This window comes from Electrophorus electricus, chromosome 26 (genome assembly GCF_041902795.1).
Source record: "Electrophorus electricus isolate QZ-2024a chromosome 26, ASM4190279v1, whole genome shotgun sequence".
Classification (NCBI taxonomy): domain Eukaryota; kingdom Metazoa; phylum Chordata; class Actinopteri; order Gymnotiformes; family Gymnotidae; genus Electrophorus; species Electrophorus electricus.
Genome location: NC_137522.1, coordinates 10330707 through 10352522, shown reverse-complemented (window position 1 = coordinate 10352522; position 21816 = coordinate 10330707). Strand labels below are relative to the sequence as shown.

The 21816-nt window shown below is 35.3% G+C and overlaps 1 protein-coding gene across 5 annotated transcripts; it reads right to left on the bottom strand.

Annotated features, from left to right (window-relative positions):
- Window positions 1-49: 49 nt before the first annotated feature.
- Window positions 50-19175, bottom strand: LOC145653863 (complement factor H-like). Of its 5 annotated transcripts, none has more exons than XR_014120109.1 (14): window positions 19021-19175; window positions 15413-15595; window positions 15136-15306; window positions 13306-13479; window positions 12977-13159; window positions 12494-12631; window positions 9213-9407; window positions 8948-9121; window positions 8685-8858; window positions 4997-5179; window positions 4720-4890; window positions 3186-3359; window positions 2908-3057; window positions 76-2826 (listed from the first exon to the last, which is right to left on the bottom strand). XR_014120109.1 is itself a non-coding variant. In XM_081708452.1 (13 exons), the coding sequence occupies exons 1-13, from the start codon at window positions 19160-19162 to the stop codon at window positions 3002-3004; spliced, it is 2118 nt and encodes a 705-aa protein (XP_081564578.1). In that variant the 5' UTR covers window positions 19163-19175; the 3' UTR covers window positions 76-3001. The 5 variants fall into 5 exon arrangements, 3 of the variants coding, with proteins under 3 accessions (XP_081564580.1, XP_081564578.1, XP_081564579.1); XR_014120110.1 differs by having other exon boundaries at window positions 87-1846; XM_081708452.1 differs by having other exon boundaries at window positions 76-3057.
- Window positions 19176-21816: the final 2641 nt, after the last annotated feature.

Genomic DNA, 21816 nt, shown 5'->3' with positions numbered 1-21816 from the left:
CTCCCCACCGTTTAGGTTCAATTTGAGCTCATCTAATACAGAAGGAAATGTCAAAAAACAAAAAGTTATTTTTGCAGTTTATTTTTGCAGTGTATTTGGATGCTGGAGATTCATTTTCAGTAATGTTCTATATTTCCTGATTCACCAGGGTCTTGTCAAATTAAATGAACAATTTTGAGCATATAAATGAAATTATTCAGGAGCTACACAGTATTTTCCACTAGGTGTCCTAGATATCTCTAAAGTGCCCCAAAACCTCTCCAAAGGCGTACAAAGTCTTCAGTCACTATACATCGAGTGTGTAACCCTTTTTTTTTTTTTTTTTGCTAAAACATAATAGCATGTTCAACAACTTACTAAAACACAATATTAGATTTATTATAGCTTCATTGTTAAAGACTAACAAATATTAGCTTCATTGCTTTTATGATAAAAGGTTATGCTGGGGAAAATACCGTAATGCTGTAAATGATGTGATAACAGTAAAGAAATAATATGTTTCCTCATTTAAACTTATAGCACGATTCATTTATAGCAGGATTACTACTTTTTCCAGCAGTGAATGGAAACAATGATTTGTGACGCAAGCATCATAGCTAGTCCATGCTAGAGGCCACTTGGCTTATAACTGAACACAAACATCTCCACATAAACTTCAGCTAAAATAAACCTCTTCCTTTCCATGACGTCCAAAAGTGTTGGCGATCAAATTATTCACTTAAAGCAACATTTTACATTTAGCTGAAGCTTTTATCCAAAGCAACTTACAATTATGACTGAATACAACTTGAGCAATTGAGGGTTAAGGGCTCAAGGGCCCAACACTGGTAACTTGAACCAGTAACCTCCTGATTACTAATCACATACCTCAACTATTGCGCTACCACTGGCCTGTAGCCATGACTGCATCAGTTTCACCAAACAGTGTCACAGGCATGTTCAACACTTTATCTGATTAGAACGCAAAAGCGATGTTTTGCTGTGCACATAGCTGTAGATCACTCAGTGGGTGACCATATAAGGCAAGTGAGGTGTCTACATTTTTGTCTAAACGTACTCTATTTGTTGAAACAGCTGCCAATCACACAGAGTGCACCTGGAAACAATTTGATAGCACCCCTCTCTCCTTCCCTTGTACTCATAGACGTGAATGAGCGTCACTCAAAGAAAATAGCTCTTTATGGCCCAACAGCAAGCACGGAATGTAAGTATCTTTCTATTCAGGAACACTGCTACATGAGTAATGTGCATTTTGTGGTAACTAAGACTTACATATTTTGTGTTAGGTTACGAAGACATGATGTGTACAAAGATGTGAGCAAGCAAATAAAGAAGTTTATTAGCATTCTATATACTATTTAAAATTGTCACGCAGTTGCTTTGATGGTAATTGAATTTTCTATGACAAAATCTGAAGTTATCTTATACTGAAAGCATGTTTTTAAAGGACATTTAAAAGGACTGGCATGATTGTTGTGGAAATTAACCAAAAAACATGATGTATTCAGTGTGGGATTTCTGGCAAACAGTTGCATGTAGACAGCTGAAAATCAGTAAACATGTACTTATATTAGTTCTAAGAAATTGTAGTAGGAGACTACAGTAGGAGATTTTAACACACTAGTTATAAGACGGACATAAAATAAGACACTATTCTAAGTACTTAATCCTTCTCATGAGAGGTTCCAACTTCTTCTTTTCTGGATCCAACTTTTTTCTTAACTTTTAACTCTAACCTTTGTTATTGAATGTCCATGTTTATAACCCTGACTTGTGGGAGGGGTCTCGAAGGGCATTATCCCAATGTATGCTCATGCATATTCATGCTTCTTTGTCTCGTCAATGGCTTTCGTGGGTGATCAAAAAATGTAACAAAAAAGAAGAGAAAGAGGGGAATAAAACAACTATGTAATGATACTTGCTTATGAGATATATTTCTTTTAATCTATAACAGGCAGGATCAGTCTCCTTAATTCACCTGTGCCCTTTAGTCCAAATATGTATAGATAGTTTGAAGACATTCTTATAAGCAATATAAAGCACATAATTATATATAGGAAAGCAGTTACATTTCAAGAATCACACTACGTGGAGACACGTAGGAAGATAGAAGAGCATAGAAAAGAGCGATAGAGAAAGATACAGAGTATGATTATTACACACGTATTGTACTGTACTAGTATTAATCATTCAAATAATGTTCCTCTGTCTGTTATACTTGAGATGAAGACGTAGTCACTAAGTAATACATGTATAAAGGTTAATATGCAAACATTACAAAAATAGGGTTAAGACATGGATGTAATAATTTCATGAATGAAATAACATAAGAAAAGTTATAAATTTAGAGAGAGTGGGTTTCATAACAGTTCAGTGATGATAGCTATTTAGATTTCACTCAGAATTGAGCATGCTGAGACTGTTATGTATATATCAGTGCACTTTTGGCCATATGTGCTTAATAAATCCAGATGGGGGAGTCTGATATTGTCTCCGAGGGGAGCTGTGGATTCATAGTTCACGCAATCAAAGAAATCCTATTACATATAAAAAAAAGAGATTATGAATATGGTTTTGGCCTCACTGCAATGCTCGCGAGAAGGCCTTTCAGAGGGGAAAGGTCAAATTCCCTAATCCTTCAAGAATATGTGCTTTATAAGTTTTTCTTACTATTGATCTTATAAGTATTCCAGGTTGTAAACTCATCCCTAAATTCAAAGCAGGGTACATTATGGCCTTTCCTCAGTCAAGATCTGGGGTCGTAAAGTCTTGGGCCATGTGTCCTGTCGGAGTAATAACCCTTCTTTACAGATTGGTTTTGGAGACCTGATAAGGGAAAGGAGTGCCCTTTTAGCAGAGACAAAAGAATTCTGGTGTTGTAAAGAGGCCTCCCAGAGTGGGTGTTACCAGTGGGTTGAAGGTCTGGTCAGTCAGTAGGGCAGAGACTGGTATTCCAGAGCATCTTGATAAGAAGGCCTTATGCAAGGGGTGTTGGGGTACCTCAGGTACCAGCAGGGGCTGCAGTACCAGCAGGGGCTGCTGCTTCCACTACAGTGTCTTGGTCAAGAATAATGGGTGATGATTCAACCACGAAAACAATGAAATATACAACAAAACAAAATAGATTAGATATGTCAAGTAACTAAAGAATCTAAAGAATAATTTTTTCCTTGTTTTCCACTCACGTTTACATGTTGGTGTTTGCTCCCATTTTGAGTTGATACACAAAATTGTGTCATGTCCATGCAATTCAAAACCTTCTCCACATTTAAATGTCACTGATTGCTCCATTTCCAGCTCTGTACTGTGAGAGGTGATGATTGCATTTTCAACTTTAGGGGGAGTATCACATCTGAGCCCTATTGCCACATTAAGAGGAAACAAAGAGTGGAAAACAACCAAAGAATGGGAAGATCTATCAATGACTGGACAAAACATGAAGAAATAATTTCTGTATGATCACAACAACTACTCTACAACTTATAAAATATCAAAGCATCCACAGAATATGCTATATTAGACAAAATATTAAAAATGCGATTCACCAAATCTTTTCACATTGTACACATCAGCAATTGATATGACAAAAGAAACCAGTGTACTACTGATAGCTCTAACCATCACCAAGAAAATTATCCTCATGAACTGATGAACAAATGTGGTGCAGATTCTGTTCCTCATCTTAAAGCAACTGTAGCAGTGAAAACTATGAAATACAATACTTGCAGATTCTGATCCAAGATCAGTTTAGTTAGTATGTCCAGGATACAACGACTGGCATAGGTGCTAAGGGAAGCTTTAAATAATCATTATCGCGTAGTTGGCTTAGTATCTCGTTGAAAAAGAAACAGCGCCAAGTAGCACTCCAATTAATATTACCTAGATTCTTAGCTATGCACTCAGTTATATATATTAATAATATAACACCATAACACTTTTCAGATAGCCTAGCTAGATAACTTACTCAAAACTATTAAACTACTCAGAGGAAGTTAATTAGATCAATTATTTTGAAATTGCTAGATGCTACTTCTGTCCTGGAGGTGCTAAGTTTACTATATGTTGATGCACTTTTACCTGACTGCCACTCTGCCGTCTCTGCAAACAGGTTGTCTTGCAGCACATTATAAGTTATCTTTAATTAGCATTAAATTAAATGACATTTAGTGAATTAAAATTAGATTAAAAAATTAAGTTAGCATTCACAGGTAACTTCATGCAAGAGCTTCTGACATCATGTTCAACCACACCTATTTTTGGAAGAGGGTTATAAATTGAATAAAAGCAATATGTTCACCATTGTTTTTTTTGTTTTTTTTTTGATACATTGAAAGCCCTGCACAGTGAATTGCAATGAAGAGACAGAGTTTGCATTTCAAGACAGGGTAGATTCACTTTTGACACAATTTCAGCATGTAATTCTTGAAAAGGTCATTCCTTGCTAATTAATTTTCATCAAAGAGATCAGGAAACAACAGGGAAATGTAATGAAGATTTTGCTTTCAGAATGTCATTTTTTTCTGCAAGCCATAATGAAAAGTAATATGCTTTCTGCATTATATTTACTTATATTCCAATGTCAGCTGATTTAAGACATCACAAGGAATATGCTCTATTGTATGTCACAAACCATCAGTTAATAGCTACTGCCATCACACAAGAGGCCCAAAAGTCTTTCAGTCTTTTAAAGGTCTGAACTCATATACAAACATGGCTTACGTTCACAGACTGATGTCTCCCACTGGCCATTCAAACATCTGATGGAAGACGGTCTGGATTTGTAGCCAAAATCACATTCGATTTTTAACCGTTGGCCATCTTGATGAGCTTCGTTTATTTGAATTTGCTTTCCATGCTTAACATTGGGAAGAGAACCACACTCATTCTTTCCTGTCAAGAAGGAATCCCAAACCATGAAACCAGTAATGAACCATTCCTCTTATGACAGCACCATATGCTGCTGAAATTAGTTCTCTGAACAGTTAAAGTCACTCACGTATACACTGTGGCTGATGACTCCAAACCCCCTGTTGGCAGGTTACTACTCCCCACCACTTTTCATCAAATGCTTTGTAACCAGTGTCACATGAATAGGAAGCACGTTGGGCTCCATCATGGTCTTTGGAATACTGTATGAATCCATTGGTCAAAGTGAGCTTACCACATGCTCCTTTTGCAACTATAATGTAAAAACAGGACAAATATGAAACAGTTGACAATCTTTTTAAAATTCTATTTCAAACTGAAACAGTTGACAATCTTTTTAAAATTCTATTTCAAACAATTCTAAGTTCTGCTGGTTGTTTACTTCTTGAGAATTTATTCTTTAACAATTAAAAGTAATATGGTAAATATTTTTAAATGAATGTTTGAAGAAAGGATGATGTGGAAATGCAAGTGTAAACACACGGAAGTTTTTAATTCTATTTTAAAATGGAAAGAGTAACTAGATTTCATTGCATCAGCTCTGTGCTGTAAAGTTCTAGGGTTGAGGTGTTAACTCATATGGTCTTTAGGTTATGGTATTAAGATATTAGAGCATCTCTGCGTAAAAGTAATCATGTTGTAAAGATTTTAACCTACAATTTATACTAGCAATTCACACTTTACACAATATACATGACAAGTCCCATAACATCTGTTAAGTTATATTTCTCAATAAACTAAGGAGCCAAACATGACTGGAAAAAAAACAGTCAGTGTAATACTCATACACATACAGAGAAGAGGTAGGTTTTGAGCTTTTTTTTTTGTAACATCCAAACATTATCACTATATCCCACAGTTTATGAATTGGTAGAGTCTGATAACCATCTAGCAGTCTCTAACCTCAATGTAGACTATTATGTAAACAAGATGAATGCTGTTAAGAAAGACCTATACCAAAGGCAGCTTTTCAACAGATTCGATTAGAGTTAATTTGACTTCCCAGTAGACAGACAAGACTTTTAGAAATAATTTTGTGCACAATATTCACTTCAGTGCAGGGACATAATTTTCTATGGAAACTGCAGCACAGTTCATAATAAAAGTTTATGCCAAGCTGGCAAATATGAGACTTCTCGTTGCCTTTGACATTGTAATTTTGAATGAATATTTCTCAATCTTACAAAGTGTTCATGGATAAGAAATGCAAAACTGTATCAGAGTATGGCTAAAATAATGCAGTAGACCTTGATTGGGATATCAGTAAGTAATCATACAGTTCATTACAACACTGTTGTGCGACTTCAAATTGGCCACAACTGTATATTTTTGGGGTGATATTTAACACACCATAATTTAAATCCATTATGTTGATATCAAACTGCCTAATTCACACTTAACAATAAACCTCCTCAATGTTCAGCACACTGTGAACTCCTGAACATGTATTATACCTCTTATGGAGTTTGAGCTCTGAGAAAATTCTCTACAAATTGGCACATTTTATTCTTTCATTTCATTCATTATTTATCCATCCATAGACATGTTCAAATCTTTATTATTAGGAGGGCAAAAACTTAGTGAAGGAAATAAAGGAAAACAAATTGTACAACAGTAAACTTGAACAAAGAAAAAAATTGTACACCAGCAAACTTTGTTAAGGGTGTTAATATTAGTTACTGTTTTAGTTACTATAGCAGGAGACAACAAGACAGACAATGCCAAAGCTTATGTGCAGTTAAGTGCACATTCATTATTATTGTTTTTTTCCCCTTCCTAACAGAGAGTCATCACCTCCCCTCTGGCTGATTACCATCCTAAGGAATAGAAGATAAGATTGAAGGATGGATCTGTCTCTATGAGATAAGAACAAGGATAAAAGAAGACCACAGACTTAATGTTTTTAGTTGTTCTCAAGGCAACTGCTTTGTTGCATATCTTGTTGGTGTCAGAAAAAATCATCGTCTGATTTTCTCTACCACCCCGAATGCTAACTCTCATTGCCTGCTGAGTGCTTTGATTTTTTTTGCATATGATTTCCTAGTCAGTTTGGTAACATTGAGTCCTGAATAATTTGCAGGTACACTTTTACCAAGCAACTTGCCAATCATTTGATGGCATATGAGATCAAATTTACTAATATTGTTTAAACTCATGCAAACGGATTTTGCTTTATTGTGATAAAATGGTCTCAAAATATACTGGCAATTATTCATCAAAGCTGCATAAAATCAAATTTCATCATACAAGCAGTGCATGCAAAATTCACTGAGAGTACTATTATTCATCAATTTCATCTTTGGCATATTTGTCCTATCCAATTCACATCTGGTTCTTGTGCATGTAAATTTAAGCATAATAATTCAATAAAAATGCTTAATTTGTAGTTAGATAATCATTATCTTTACCTTCATTGATGTCAGTAATGTCTTACTTTCTATGCAGCTGAAGATGATTAATCAGTTACACTCTAATCACCTCTTGTTTCGGTATCATTCGCCAGTTTCACTATTTTAGACCTGAAATAGTTAATATATTATTCAGGCAAGGCTGCTTCAAGAATGAGGATATGCGAACATTTGTTCCGCCACTTTTCAAAGTACTGGGGTGATGCCTCCACCACTTTTACATGAAACAGAAATGGGTTTTATATGGAAAGTTTTAAAAATCTCCGCTCTCTTCAACTGCTTGGAGCACTGGACTATAGCAGGAACTGACAGGTAGTAAGATTCAATCACCAGTTAGAACTGCTAAAACTTAAATAGAAAAATATGTTCATTTAGCTTACATGTAGCCTTTCTCGTTGAAAGTCTATTTAACATATAACATGCTGTTTAATGTGTATACTTTGAGATTTTATAAATCAAAGAAACAGAAGATGATAGACCAACCTGCAATGCTGATCTGGACAGGTGTGTTAGTCTACTTATGATATTACTGTCAATGCTTTTATATAGTTTTATGCAGTATTTTCTTTTAAATATGTCTAAATAACACCACTTCAGCATATTCAGTGCAGTCCTATGAATAAAGGCCACTCTGTCTACAATCATAACTGTTAGTCGTGAACACTGTTCTGTAGTGTAAGGTAATAAAAAGAGTGTTTACAGGGAAAAGAGGCCTAACATTGCATTAGACATATTAATAATATAAGACATAAGAGAGTATCGAGATTCTGTGTCCTTTCAGAATGATTTACGTACAGGGCAGAGGTCTCTGTAGAGGCCTCTGCAGGCTTCAGCAAAGGATCCTGGGTAGGCTTTGGTGGACCTCAGGGTAAGATACATGATCTCTCCACCAGGCCCAGGACCATATAGAAAAACAATCTTCTTTAGGATAAGGTCAAGAGAAGTCTTCTCTTGGAATGTGGTGGTAATGGGTTCAAACTGGTCTGGGTGAATATGTTGGCTAATGTATGGTTTGGATGTAATGGTGACAAATGCTAACACTAGTTTGTAAAAAAGGCAGGGTGAATACATAATCACTTCTGACAAATGTATAAAAATGTGGGTTCTTTGTTTGATTGTTAGACATTCTCCAAAGGGTGCCTCAATGATGCTTGTTAAAGTTAACCTGCAATAAAGGACAGGACCCAATATTCTCTTCTACTAATTCTTAAGTCTGCATCTTTATTTTCTATTTGAATGTTTAAAACTATCTGACTGAGGATTTAGGAACGACAAATGTTCAGCGCATACTATCGTGTGGGATTACATACTGACATGATTTGTTCAAATGATTAACAAACAGATACTTACGAGTACAGCGTTTCATATTTTCCCATTTCTGCTGCCTTTTACAAGTGATGACAAAAGAACTAACTGGTTCATATCCAGGAAAACACTGTATCGTAATTCTGTCACCTATTGTGTAAGTATCTTTAGGTCTCAGTATCTCTGCATGTGCAATCTCTGGTTCAGGACAAGTCATCTCTGTAAAATAATCAAAAGACTGATTCATTATATACATGTATACACATGCTTATTATTGACTTGCTAATGAATCCAAAAGGAGCACGTACTTGTACACAGTGTTCTTGGGCTCCAGCCGTCGATTGTACATGTAGCGTATGAAGCTGTTTTTCGATAATTGTAATTACACTCATAAAACTTTGTGTCCCCCAGTTTTTTATCACCAGAAAAGTAGTAGAAAGGATGCGCCAAATTCTCATCATGGGGAACATTACAGGTAATTTCTGCAAAGATATGTTTTGATACATGTTAAAACTGTAGCAAAAAGAATATTTTTGTGTTTATATTTCTGTTTTTATATTTTAGCTATTTTACCATTACATATCGGTGACCTTTCCCATTCACCATTGTCTTTGCATTTAATTATTTGTGAGCTTAGTCTTGTTCCCAATATCCAGTGATCTTTTCTGCAAGTAAGTGTTAAGCTTTCTCCAGGCTTAAATATATTTTTTCCACTTGGAGATGTACTATGCAGTCCAGGTATGCCAAACTCAAGCACGCAGGTAACTTCTGTTATAGACAAAAGAAAAAAAAAAAAAAAAAAGGTTAAACCTCTCATAAATATAATCAACATAACAGTAAGATTCAAGTCAATAACTATGCATTGGATGCATTGAAAGCCCTGCACAGTGAAAAGCAATAAAGAGACAGAGTTTGCATTTCCAGGCAGGGTAGATTCACTTTTGACACAAATTCAGCATATAATAAAACATTTTTATTATACAAATGTATTTGATTACTCTTTTTCTTCACATAACATTTGCAATAATTAATTGTATGGTTGTTGTTTTGTTTTTTTTTGTGGGGGGGGGTTCCAGCATTTGGACGGCTTGGTGGTTAGCCTGTTTGCCTCTCAGTGCTAGGGATTTGTGTTTGAGTCTCTAACTGGGTGGAGTTTCTATGTTCTCCCTGTGTCTGAGTGGGTTTCCCTTATGGTCTCTGGTTTCCTCCCACAGTCCAAAAACATGGAGGTTACGTTGACTGGATACTCTAAATTGTCCAGTATGAATGTGACCAGTGTGTATACATGTATGTGTGTGTGTGAATAAGTGCACATATGTTCAGTGATTGTTGGTGCTCTGTTCTGGTTCTAACCTCATTACCTTCCCCTGCATCCAGTGCAGCCCCCCAGGGGGCTGTGGTTTCCGATAGAGAGTACGGTGTGTGTAAATTGGCTGTCGCTTCTCATCAGTGTGTGAGTGATTGTAAAAAGATGATATGTCTGTAAAGCGTCCTTGATAAATAAATAAATGCCAGAACCAAGCTGTTGCCAGAAGTCTCAGAATTTAGATCTACTCAATAGAAAATAAGATAGTGATGCACTGCTTTGGTTTGATCCTTATAATGATTGAGTAATCAGAGAAAATTGATCTACCTATTGGTTTCTGTAGCTTGCAAGTATGTTGTAGTCTCTACTATCTTGTCCTCATCTTTTTTTTCATTCATTTAGTAGTCACTGTCATTTATTTAAATTATCATGACTGGGCTTTTATGACAATGGTATTTATATATATTTTTAGATTTTTTTTGACAATGGTATATATTTGCATTGATTTTAACTGCTGTTCTTTTTTTGTTTTCTTGTGTTTGTTTGTTTTCCCTTTATTGTTTCACAGTGCACGTGTGTGTTGCGTGCAACATGAGCATGTATTTGGGGAGCATGCCGTCTGGGACACTCCTCCTCCCCCTTCTCACCAGCTTGCTGCCTCTGACTTTTTTCTATTGGATTACAATTTTAAATCGATTTGCTATTTACACTAGAACTCCATTAACAATGGAGTTCTAGTTATAATAAATGTAAAGCTTCTGCTCTATTTCTGGGGGTTTTGTGTAGTTCCAAGAAATATGGTTGTTCCCTTTCTACTTACAATAAATGAACCTGATGTTCTTGCTGCTTATTGAAGGTCCTGAGGTAAAACAATATTCTGTTTGAGAAATTCCCACATTGGTATAGTCAAGAGACTCCCTTTGGTTTTAAAATGGGCCTTACATAACCCATGTAGGTGCACTTGTCCACACGTTATTGGTTTCAGCTCTATTGTAACAAGCAAATATTAAGTTGTATGCCTTTATGCAGCAATGGCATGGAAGCCTATTTGAATGTGTCTCCTACTACTTTCATCCTGTTACAACCGTCTTCTTCTTCTACATCACATTTATTTTTACAGCATTTAGCTGTCATGATTCTAGTATGTGATTATCTGCCCTAGAGCCATTTGATCACCAAAAGGAAGATTCTTGTGGGATCATACGGGTGATTGTACCTGTGGAAGTATTCTGTTATGAGAGCATTTAAGATCCTCTTCTCATTTTTTTTCTACTCATCCCCACCAATCACTGTCTTGACTTTCTCCAATATGTCTTGATTTCTATGTATTGTTGTTTTGATCAAAATGGGATGGCCTGGATCCTGAAGTGGAGGAGCTTCCTGTTTAAACAGGGGAAGAGGATTGTCTAGTCTTTAGATTTATTTTCTTTTGATGAGGAGGGTTGTAACCCTTCTCTGCTCCTCATGGCTTCTCCAAGCCCTCTATAAACTGGTAATAAGCTGGTAATACGCTACCAGCTCCACCTTCTCTGTGTACAGTGTGAGTGTCAATCATGTCTTTTTTTCATCATCAAGCTTGCTGGGACAAGGAATGGCTTATCAAATACTTTGCTTCCAAGGTCCTCCCTGTCTTCCCTGATTTCCATAAACTTTTCAGTGATTGCTGGGAGGGAGCCTTTTAGTTCTCTGTGCACCTCACATTTGGCTGCAAGAACAGCTTTAGTTATTCCCATAATGAATTGTTTTGAATGTCATCCTCCACCTCCTCAATGACATTCTTACCATAATCTTTCCCTTTTCCCTACCTGCCATGGACCCTTCATGTTGTCATCAGTCTGCTGCCACATTGGCATCTTGCTTTCCCCGATAAAGACCATAGGCCCACTACTTCCCTTAAATTGCTTGGCATCATTCTCAAAACACCTTCTTCCAAGCTCCCTTCCCTTCCACAAATATGAGTTCTGCACCATGCAGCCTTCGAACTTCTAGTACGGTTCAACTTGAACCACCATCGCTCAATACACAAAGAATACATACATCAGGTATCAGGTTTGCCACTGAAGCAAAGTGATAAAGGATGACATATTTGTGAGTGAGAAATATTTTAAGTTGTATTTATAGGTGAGACATATTTTAAGTGGTAAAGGATGACAGCCAACTTTGATGAGTGAGACCATGTGACCATGATAAGATGTTCAACAGTTATGCTAGCAATTTTGATCCAGGGGATATATGGATACTCTACTGAATGAGAGCTTATGCAGTGTTTGAGACCGAAACCGGGCTACACTCCTCAATCATTCTCCACGCACCAGTAGCCCAGTCCCCCTTACAGTTGTATCCACATACAGCCACCTCTCTCAAATTTTGAAAAGTACAGTTCACCGACATTGGCTCATTTTAAGAAGTAATCTTAACGCTACAATTATTTTGGGAAATTATCTTTTGACCCAGTCAGTAGAGCTAATGCTGTTTGGTTAAAAAAAAAAAATCTTTGGGGCAGTAGTATTTTTGCAATATAATTTCTAAACATTGAGAAGCTGCATACCTTCACAGCCTGAGTCTGTCTGGCTTTGTCCATTACATGCGACTGTGCTGTTTTCTTGACCCAACAATTTATCACCATGTTGGTTTGTCTCATTCAATGGAATTTCAGTGTCTTGGTCAAGACTAATGGTTGGTGATGCTACCATGAAAACAAAATTAAATATACAACAAAACAAAAAAGATTAGATATGCCAAGTAACAGCCAAGAAGAGGAATGGGCTGATAAACAGTTGTGTTCTGGTTTCAAATGTGCTGAATTCAAATGTAATGAAATATAGTAAAACAACATATTAAATTCTATGGGAAAAAAAGAAAGAACAACATTTCAAAAGTGTTGAAAAGGATTAAAGAGTCTATCATAATTATCCCTAATAATTTAATAATTTCTTCCCCTTCACACTGTAGACTGCAGTCAAAAATGCAGCATTGGTTTTTATCCATGTATGGTTTGTAGAAAATGCTGAAATACTTAAAGATTACTCACTTTCACACTTTGGGTAACTCCATTCTCTCTGTGTACAGTTAGCTATATTCTCTCCAGGAAACCGAAAACCGTCATTACATTTGTATTCTACTTTGTCTCCTTCCCAATATCCCTTGTTGTCATGGTCACTTGTCATCAAAACACCATTCTCTATTTTCTGGTCGGGATTTGGGCATTGAAATGCTAACATAAACAACACTGACAGTCAATTTCAGTAACTCTTACATGTTTTACTCAGTATATAGGATATTCGTAATGGATATACTTTAATAATACTAAAAATAAAATCATATCTAAAGAAGAATACTTTTTCCTTGTATTTTACTTACGTTTACATGTTGGTGTTTGCTCCCATTTTGAGTTAATACAGGAAATTGTGTCATGCCCGTGCAGTTCAAGACCTTCTTTACATTTAAATGTCACTGATTGCTCCAATTCCTGGTCTGTACTGTAAGAGGTGATGATTGCATTTTCTACTTCATGGGGAGTATTACATCTGTGCCCTATTGTCACAATATGGGGAAACAAACAATGGAAAACAACCAAAGAATGGGAAGATAATCTATCATTGTCTGGACAAAAACATGCAGAAATAATTTCTGTATGATCACAACTACTCTACAACTTCTACAATATAAAGCATCCACAGAATATGCTATATTAGACAACACATGTTTAAAATGGTATTCACCAAATATGTTCACACTGTACACAGCACACCACAGATTTTAACTTCACTAACACTTTTGGAAAAAACTGATCTGTTAACTCTTCACTTAAACATCACAATTCCCCTATCCTCAGAACTATGACTTTCAGGAGACACATCAGCAATCGATATGACAAAAGAAACCACCACTGTAATGATAGCTCTAACCATCATGAATAAAAATATCTTCATGAACTAAAAATCAACAAACACCATTACTCAAGGGAAAAAATCAGTAATGGATCATAAATCAATCGAAAAATATCTACTACTATCAAAAATAGAACCACACAATATGACTCAATCTGGACCCTTGTCATTAATGTTCTGCAGTAATCATGCCTCCAAATGAACACCACTGAAAAAGCAGGTACACTGAAATCCATACTCAATTCCATAGCACCTTACATACCACAAAACACTTTTCTCCGTATTCACAAACTCTCTCCCTAACACACACAGAATTCTATCTCTGTATAACAATATTTAACAAATGTTATACATACTGCTGGTGTAAATAATAAATTTTATTTGTTGTTGTTTATTTCGTTGTGCTTATGTATCCTCCCTCATGAACAATGCAATGACTGGCACAGGTGCTAAGAGAAGCTCTTAAAAAGTCATGAAAAGGTGCACTTGCACTATCATTGACTTAGTATCTCCACAGAAGAAGAAGCTAAGAAGCAGTACTCTCTACCAAGCAGCACTCCAAGTAATATTACCTAGCTTCTTAGCTATTTACTCAGTTACTATGTCAACATGCATCAGTTATATATATATTAACAATATAGCTCCATAACCATTTTCAGACAGCCTAGTGCTAGATGCTACTTCTGCCATAGAGGTGTGAAGTTTACTATATGATGATGCACTTTTCCCTGACTGCCACCCTGCTGTCTCTGCAAACAGCTTGTCTTGCAGCACATTCTAAGTGATCTTTAATTAGCATTAAATACATTAAATGATTTTAAATTAAATTAAAAAAAAATTAATGTTAACATTCACAGGCAACATTCACATGCAAGAGCATTTTCAACCACGCCTACGTTTTTTGGATGCATTGAAAGCCCTGCACAGTGAAAAGCAATGAAGAGACAGAGCTTGCATTTCAAGACAGGGTAGATTCACTTTTGACACAATTTCAGCATGTAATTCTTGAAAAGGTCATTCCTTGCTAATTAATTTTCATCAAAGATCAGGAAACAACAGGGAAATGTAATGAAGATTTTGCTTTCAGAATGTCATTTTTTTCTGCAAGCCATAATGAAAAGTAATATGCTTTCTGCATTATATTTACTTATATTCCAATGTCAGCTGATTTAAGACATCACAAGGAATATGCTCTATTGTATGTCACAAACCATCAGTTAATAGCTACTGCCATCACACAAGAGGCCCAAAAGTCTTTCAGTCTTTTATAGGTCTGAACTCATATACAAACATGGCTTACGTTCACAGACTGATGTCTCCCACTGGCCATTCAAACATCTGATGGAAGACGGTCTGGATTTGTAGCCAAAATCACATTCGATTTTTAACCGTTGGCCACCTTGATGAGCTTCGTTTATTTGAATTTGTTTTCCATGCTTAACATTGGGAAGAGAACCACACTCATTCTTTCCTGTCAAGAAGGAATCCCAAACCATGAAACCAGTAATGAACCATTCCTCTTATGACAGCACCATATGCTGCTGAAATTAGTTCTCTGAACAGTTAAAGTGACTCACGTATACACTGTGGCTGATGACTCCAAACCCCCTGTTGGCAGGTTACTACTCCCCACCACTTTTCATCAAATGCTTTGTAACCAGTGTCACATGAATAGGAAGCACGCTGGGCTCCATCATGGTCTTTGGAATACTGTATGAATCCATTGGTCAAAGTGAGCTTACCACATGCTCCTTTTGCAACTATAATGTAAAAACAGGACAAATATGAAACAGTTGACAATCTTTTAAAATTCTATTTCAAACTGAAACAGTTGACAATCTTTTTAAAATTCTATTTCAAACAATTCTAAGTTCTGCTGGTTGTTTACTTCTTGAGAATTTATTCTTTAACAATTAAAAGTAATATGGTAAATATTTTTAAATGAATGTTTGAAGAAAGGATGATGTGGAAATGCAAGTGTAAACACATGAAAGTTTTTAATTCTATTTTAAAATGGAAAGAGTAACTAGATTTCATGGCTAAAATAATGCAGTAGACCTTGATTGGGATATCAGTAAGTAATCATACAGTTCATTACAACACTGTTGTGCGACTTCAAATTGGCCACAACTGTATATTTTTGGGGTGATATTTAACACACCATAATTTAAATCCATTATGTTGATATCAAACTGCCTAATTCACACTTAACAATAAACCTCCTCAATGTTCAGCACACTGTGAACTCCTGAACATGTATTATACCTCTTATGGAGTTTGAGCTCTGAGAAAATTCTCTACAAATTGGCACATTTTATTCTTTCATTTCATTCATTATTCATCCATCCATAGACATGTTCAAATCTTTATTATTAGGAGGGCAAAAACTTAGTGAAGGAAATAAAGGAAAACAAATTGTACAACAGTAAACTTGAACAAAGAAAAAAATTGTACACCAGCAAACTTTGTTAAGGGTGTTAATATTAGTTACTGTTTTAGTTACTATAGCAGGAGACAACAAGACAGACAATGCCAAAGCTTATGTGCAGTTAAGTGCACATTCATTATTATTGTTTTTTCCCCTTCCTAACAGAGAGTCATCACCTCCCCTCTGGCTGATTACCATCCTAAGGAATAGAAGATAAGATTGAAGGATGGATCTGTCTCTATGAGATAAGAACAAGGATAAAAGAAGACCACAGACTTAATGTTTTTAGTTGTTCTCAAGGCAACTGCTTTGTTGTATACCTTGTTGGTGTCAGGAAAGATCATCGTCTGATTTTCTCTACCACCCCGAATGCTAACTCTCATTGCCTGCTGAGTGCTTTGATTTTTTTTTGTATATGATTTCCTAGTCAGTTTGGTAACATTGAGTCCTGAATAATTTTCAGGTACACTTTTACCAAGCAACTTGCCAATCATTTGATGGCATATGAGATCAAATTTACTAATATTGTTTAAACTCATGCAAATGGATTTTGCTTTATTGTGATAAAATGGTCTCAAAATATACTGGCACTTATTCATCAAAGCTGCATAAAATCAAATTTCATCATACAAGCAGTGCATGCAAAATTCACTGAGAGTACTATTATTCATCAATTTCATCTTTGGCATATTTGTCCTATGCAATTCACATCTGGTTCTTGTGCATGTAAATTTAAGCATAATAATTCAATAAAAATGCTTAATTTGTAGTATCTATCTATCTATCTATCTATCTATCTATCTATCTATCTATCTATCTATCTATCTATATATATATATATATATATATATATATATATATATATATATATATATATATATATACACACACACAACTACCGAAGCAGGAGGGGCGAAGCCAAAGGCAAAGTCCAAAAATGGGGAAAAACAAGGTCATACACAAAACATCATATAAATTTTCAATTCAGCAAAACAACTCCAAACTAACACACAGCCTCCTTTCTCTCTCCTCCCTCTTCTGGGAGGGGCCTTTAAATAGTCTACACACTTGGTTGGGAAACCTGGCAAGGAACAGGGGGGAGTCTCAGTCAGGGTGGAAATCCTGGCAGTGGTTCTGGAACACATACACACACATACATCCATCTTTCCATAACAGTCACCTAGACATCTTCAAAGTGCCCCAAAATCTCTCCACATGTGCAAAAAGTCATCAGGGACTATACAACCAATACTCAAGATTTTTCTTTTCTAAATATCACAACAATGATTGACAATATTAGCTACATTATACCTTCATTATTAAAGGCTAAATGATATTATCATCATCGCTATTAGCATCATTGCTATTAAGCTAAAATGTTATACTGGGGAAATACTGTAATACTATAAATGCTATAATGCTGTAAAGAAATAGTATGCTTTCTCTAATGCACAAATGTTCATATATACCTAAGATGCTCATTTATAGTTTATTTATACTTTTTAGCAGGATTATGAATTTTTCCAGCATTGAACGGAAACATGCAGTGATTTGCAATGCAAACATCATAACCCATGCTAGAAGCCACTGAACCGTCACTCTCAGCTTCCAGCTCATAACTGCACCCAATAATTACACATAAACTTTAGCTAAAATAAGGCTCTTCCTTTTCATGATGTCCAACAGTATTGGTAATCAAATTATTTACTAAAAAATATGCATGACTGCATCAGTTTTGCCAAACAGTGTCACATGCATGCGCTACAGCTTATCTGGCTAGAGCGCACAAGCGATGTTTTGCTGTGTGCATTGCCCTCCCTAATTTAGTGGGTGAGCATACAAAGCAAGTGAGGTAACTTGATAATTATAATTTGACAATTTGATCATTGTAATTTGGTAATTTTTAAAAATAGTTTGATAATTTGATCATTTCTAATTTGATAGCACACCCCTCCCTCCCCAAACCTTGGCACTTATAGGTGTGAATGAGCAACACTCAAAGAAAACAGCTCTTTATGGTCCAACAGCACCCACGGAATCTAAGAGAGGAGATGTTTAGCTTGCTATTCAGGAGCACTGCTACGTGACTTACGTGCACTGTGTAGTAACTAAAGGCTCACATATTTTGTATTAGGTTACAAAGAAAATGAATGCATGTTTTTGTACAAAGATGTAAGCAAGCAATTGAAGAACTTTACTAACATTCTATATAGTATTCAAATGTCAAGCAGTTGATCTGATGGTGATTGAATTTTCTTTGACAAAATCTGAAGTTGTCTTATGCTGGAAGCATTTTTAAAAGGCCGTTTAAAAGGACAAGCATGATCATTGTTGAAATAAACAAAATAAACAGTGTATTCAGCATGGGATTTCTGATATGCATGTTAAGTGATATGCATGTAAAATTTTGACACAAAGAGCCAAATGATGTGTGAGTGTGTGTCATCACCAAAATAATGTGAAAATAAAAATGGTCTGTTTATATATTTTTTTAATCTGCAAACCACATTGTCATGTAATTATAACCAAAATGATTGACAGGGTATTAATTTGTACTTCGCAGGTCATTTGGTGATCATCAAATGATCCAACACCCTGATATTCTGTGCGCAATTACTATTAAGGGCTATTAAGGGCAGTTTGTACATGTAAGGTTGTTATAATTAATGCTGTAATTTTAAAAGCAATCCAAATGAGCTCATCTAATATATATCTAAACAACACAAAAGTTAAGATTAAGTAGGTAAAGTACCTTACCTTTACTTTGAGCTAGGGTGAAAGAACATACCAAAAGCACAACTAAGAAGTTTTTTACAACCATTTGCATTCTAGATTTCAGTCCTTTTAGATGGTGACAGCTTTGGAATTTTTGTGGTCTCTTGTGATATCTTGACTGCATTGGTAACAACGAATCAATGAGGACCCTTTGTTAGTCATTTACAGAAGCCAAACCAGCCCTTTTATACAGCCATTTTTAGAGTCCCCCCCACCAAAAATAACAGATTTCAACAGTTTTTCTTTAGATATTATGAAAGTTCAAATATTATGCAAGTTATAATGATGAAACACCAACAAAACCTACAGTTTTGAGAAGTGAAATCTGGTTAGTCATTTTTGGGGTGGAGGACATAAGTGCAAGATTTTTTGGTTTAAAAAATAAAGCATATATTACATTATTATTTAAGTAGAAGTACACAGTCCCAAAGTTTAAAGGAATTACTCATAAATTTGACAATGATTAAAGGAATTCTAAAACACAGAAATGGGTGTAATACATAAGCTATGAATTTACTATCTTATTAGCTTGTTAGTCTAGGTTTACAAATGAAAGTAGATTTCACTGAGATCTTTTTGAAGTTGCTTCCAATAATGCTTTGTAATAAGAATTATGAGTATTATTATGTTTAGCTTAATGTCTGAGCTCTGACTTATTTCTGTGTAGAGTCTGTGTCTGTGTAAATATCCCTGGTAACCTTGTTTAGGTATAGTGGGTTACACCCATCTTTTAAGGTATTTAAGATATTCAACTCAGTTTGACCAATTTTCTAGGAGAGAGGTACTCTGTTGCTGCCTTTACTATGCATAGCTTTTAAAACTATTTTGCTGCCTGAAATGTGTGCACTGGAATTAGTGCAAGCAAGCTGTGTTTTGACTTATGATGTTTTTCTCTGTAAGCTCATGCATTAGCACATGTGATTTTTGCTTCACCTTTCTCTCATAAATAATAATAATAATTGGAAGTTTTCAACTGAAGCTCTTGTCTCCTGGCATTCATATCATCTCCCTTGGGCAAAACAGAGATCAAATAGAATTATCCCTCTTTTGTCTTTATTTAGAAATGGTGGTACATCCAGATGGTGATGTTGTTTGCATTCACACAGTGAGAATATGGGACCAAAGTGAAAATGGTATGTAGATCTGGGTTGCAGCTATGTTAAGCAGATTTGATTACTTGAAATATTGGCCAAAGTTGTGCCAGATTACTTCATTTTAAGATGATGGGATTGATAACTGCCAAGTCTGTAACTTTCTGGTGAACCAGTTTTCCAGTCAATATATTTCAATATATGTCAATGTATTTTATGTCTGACAAGGTCAAAGGCAACACAAATCAATATTTAGAGAAAATTAGTTTAGAATCCATACAAGGTTGCTGTGGTATGTCAGTGCTGTTATCTGACCAGAAACCACAGTGAACGTTTTTGAGACTTTTCATTTATCTTGCCTATAAAAGGAGAGCTTTGATCTCATAATGTTACTCTACAGACATGAGAAGAATTGCATTTTAAGGCATCCTTTATCATTATAATGTTTTTTTTTATTATTGACTCTGTATAATAAGGAACTTGATGGCACTAAAAATATAGCCTATGTGCTATGTCTAAGAGCACAGGTTAAAACATATTGCACATTCAATATGTTATATGCATATATTCATATTTGCTACACTTGGTATTTCAAAAAATAGAACTTACATACTTATCCTTGGTCACATCCCAGGCAAACAGACATTGTAGGCATAGACATGTTTGTTTAAAATTTAAGACAACTATTGATATACAGGTATAACTAAAAAGAATGCATGAGAAACAGGCATCTGTGATTCATCAGCTGGTGCTTCCAAATTTCAGTTGATCTTATCCTTTAAATGAGGGGTGATAGAGTACAAATACTGTAAATAACCAGCCAACTACAATAGTGGAAATTACTCCAAAATGACAAAATGTTTTGACATGGTAAGATATATTATAACTAGATATCAGTTAGTACTACCAGTATTTGTAACTTTCCTTTTTAAATTCAGGTGCAACAAGAACTAGTAAAAGCTTGTACATTACAGTTCAATATCCTTTTGGCTACTGACTTTACCAAAGCTAAATTATTACCAAAATTCAGAAAATGGAGCTTGTGAAAAGCCTTGTTTATTTAGTGAAAGATACTCAGAGTTATACGTGAGCTCTCTAAAAGATTTTATATGTGCAATTTTGAAAACCTCTTATATTGTGTAGAAATTAATTATTCCTACTTTGACACAATAAAGGTAAAACACAAAATAACACAAACTTATATACTATATATAGAGGTCTGCTAGCCCTCCATGAGCTAAATCTTTGAAAATGTCCATATGAGTAAAAAAGGCCCTTTAAAATGAATTAAGTCAATAAATAATATTCTATGGACTAGGTCTGACATCCAGTGCATAAAATGGCTTCACATTAGCCATGCTCATTGAGTCATTTTGCCCTGTAGGAGTTTTGATTCAATCAATTTATTACACAGAGTGAGTCAATATATAACTAATATTTACATCTATGGATAGTTTTAGGTTCTCAAAATGTGAATGCTTTTCTGTTTAGAGAATTCAGAACAGGTGAAACAGGCTCTCTTTCATTAAAAATTAAACAAATGTCCTCAGAATGTCAATTTGTGATGTTTCCAACCCAGAAGAAGAACCAGCTATGTATATACTGTGTGTGTGTGTGTGTGTGTGTGTGTGTGTGTACATGTATGCCAGCCAAACATTCGGACACACTTACTCTTTTCTTTCTTTCT

Excerpts from the sequence above, each read along its gene's own strand:
- LOC145653863 (XM_081708452.1), bottom strand. The coding sequence starts at position 19,162 with ATGCAGTCAAGATATCACAAGAGACCACAAAAATTCCAAAGCTGTCAC. Across the intron at positions 12,632-12,976 it reads GAGTTACCCAAAGTGTGAAA|CATCACCAACCATTAGTCTT; the intron begins GTGAGTAATCTT and ends TTTTCATGGTAG. Across the intron at positions 3,058-3,185 it reads GCAAACACCAACATGTAAAC|ACACTGTAGTGGAAGCAGCA; the intron begins GTGAGTGGAAAA and ends TTCTTGACCAAG.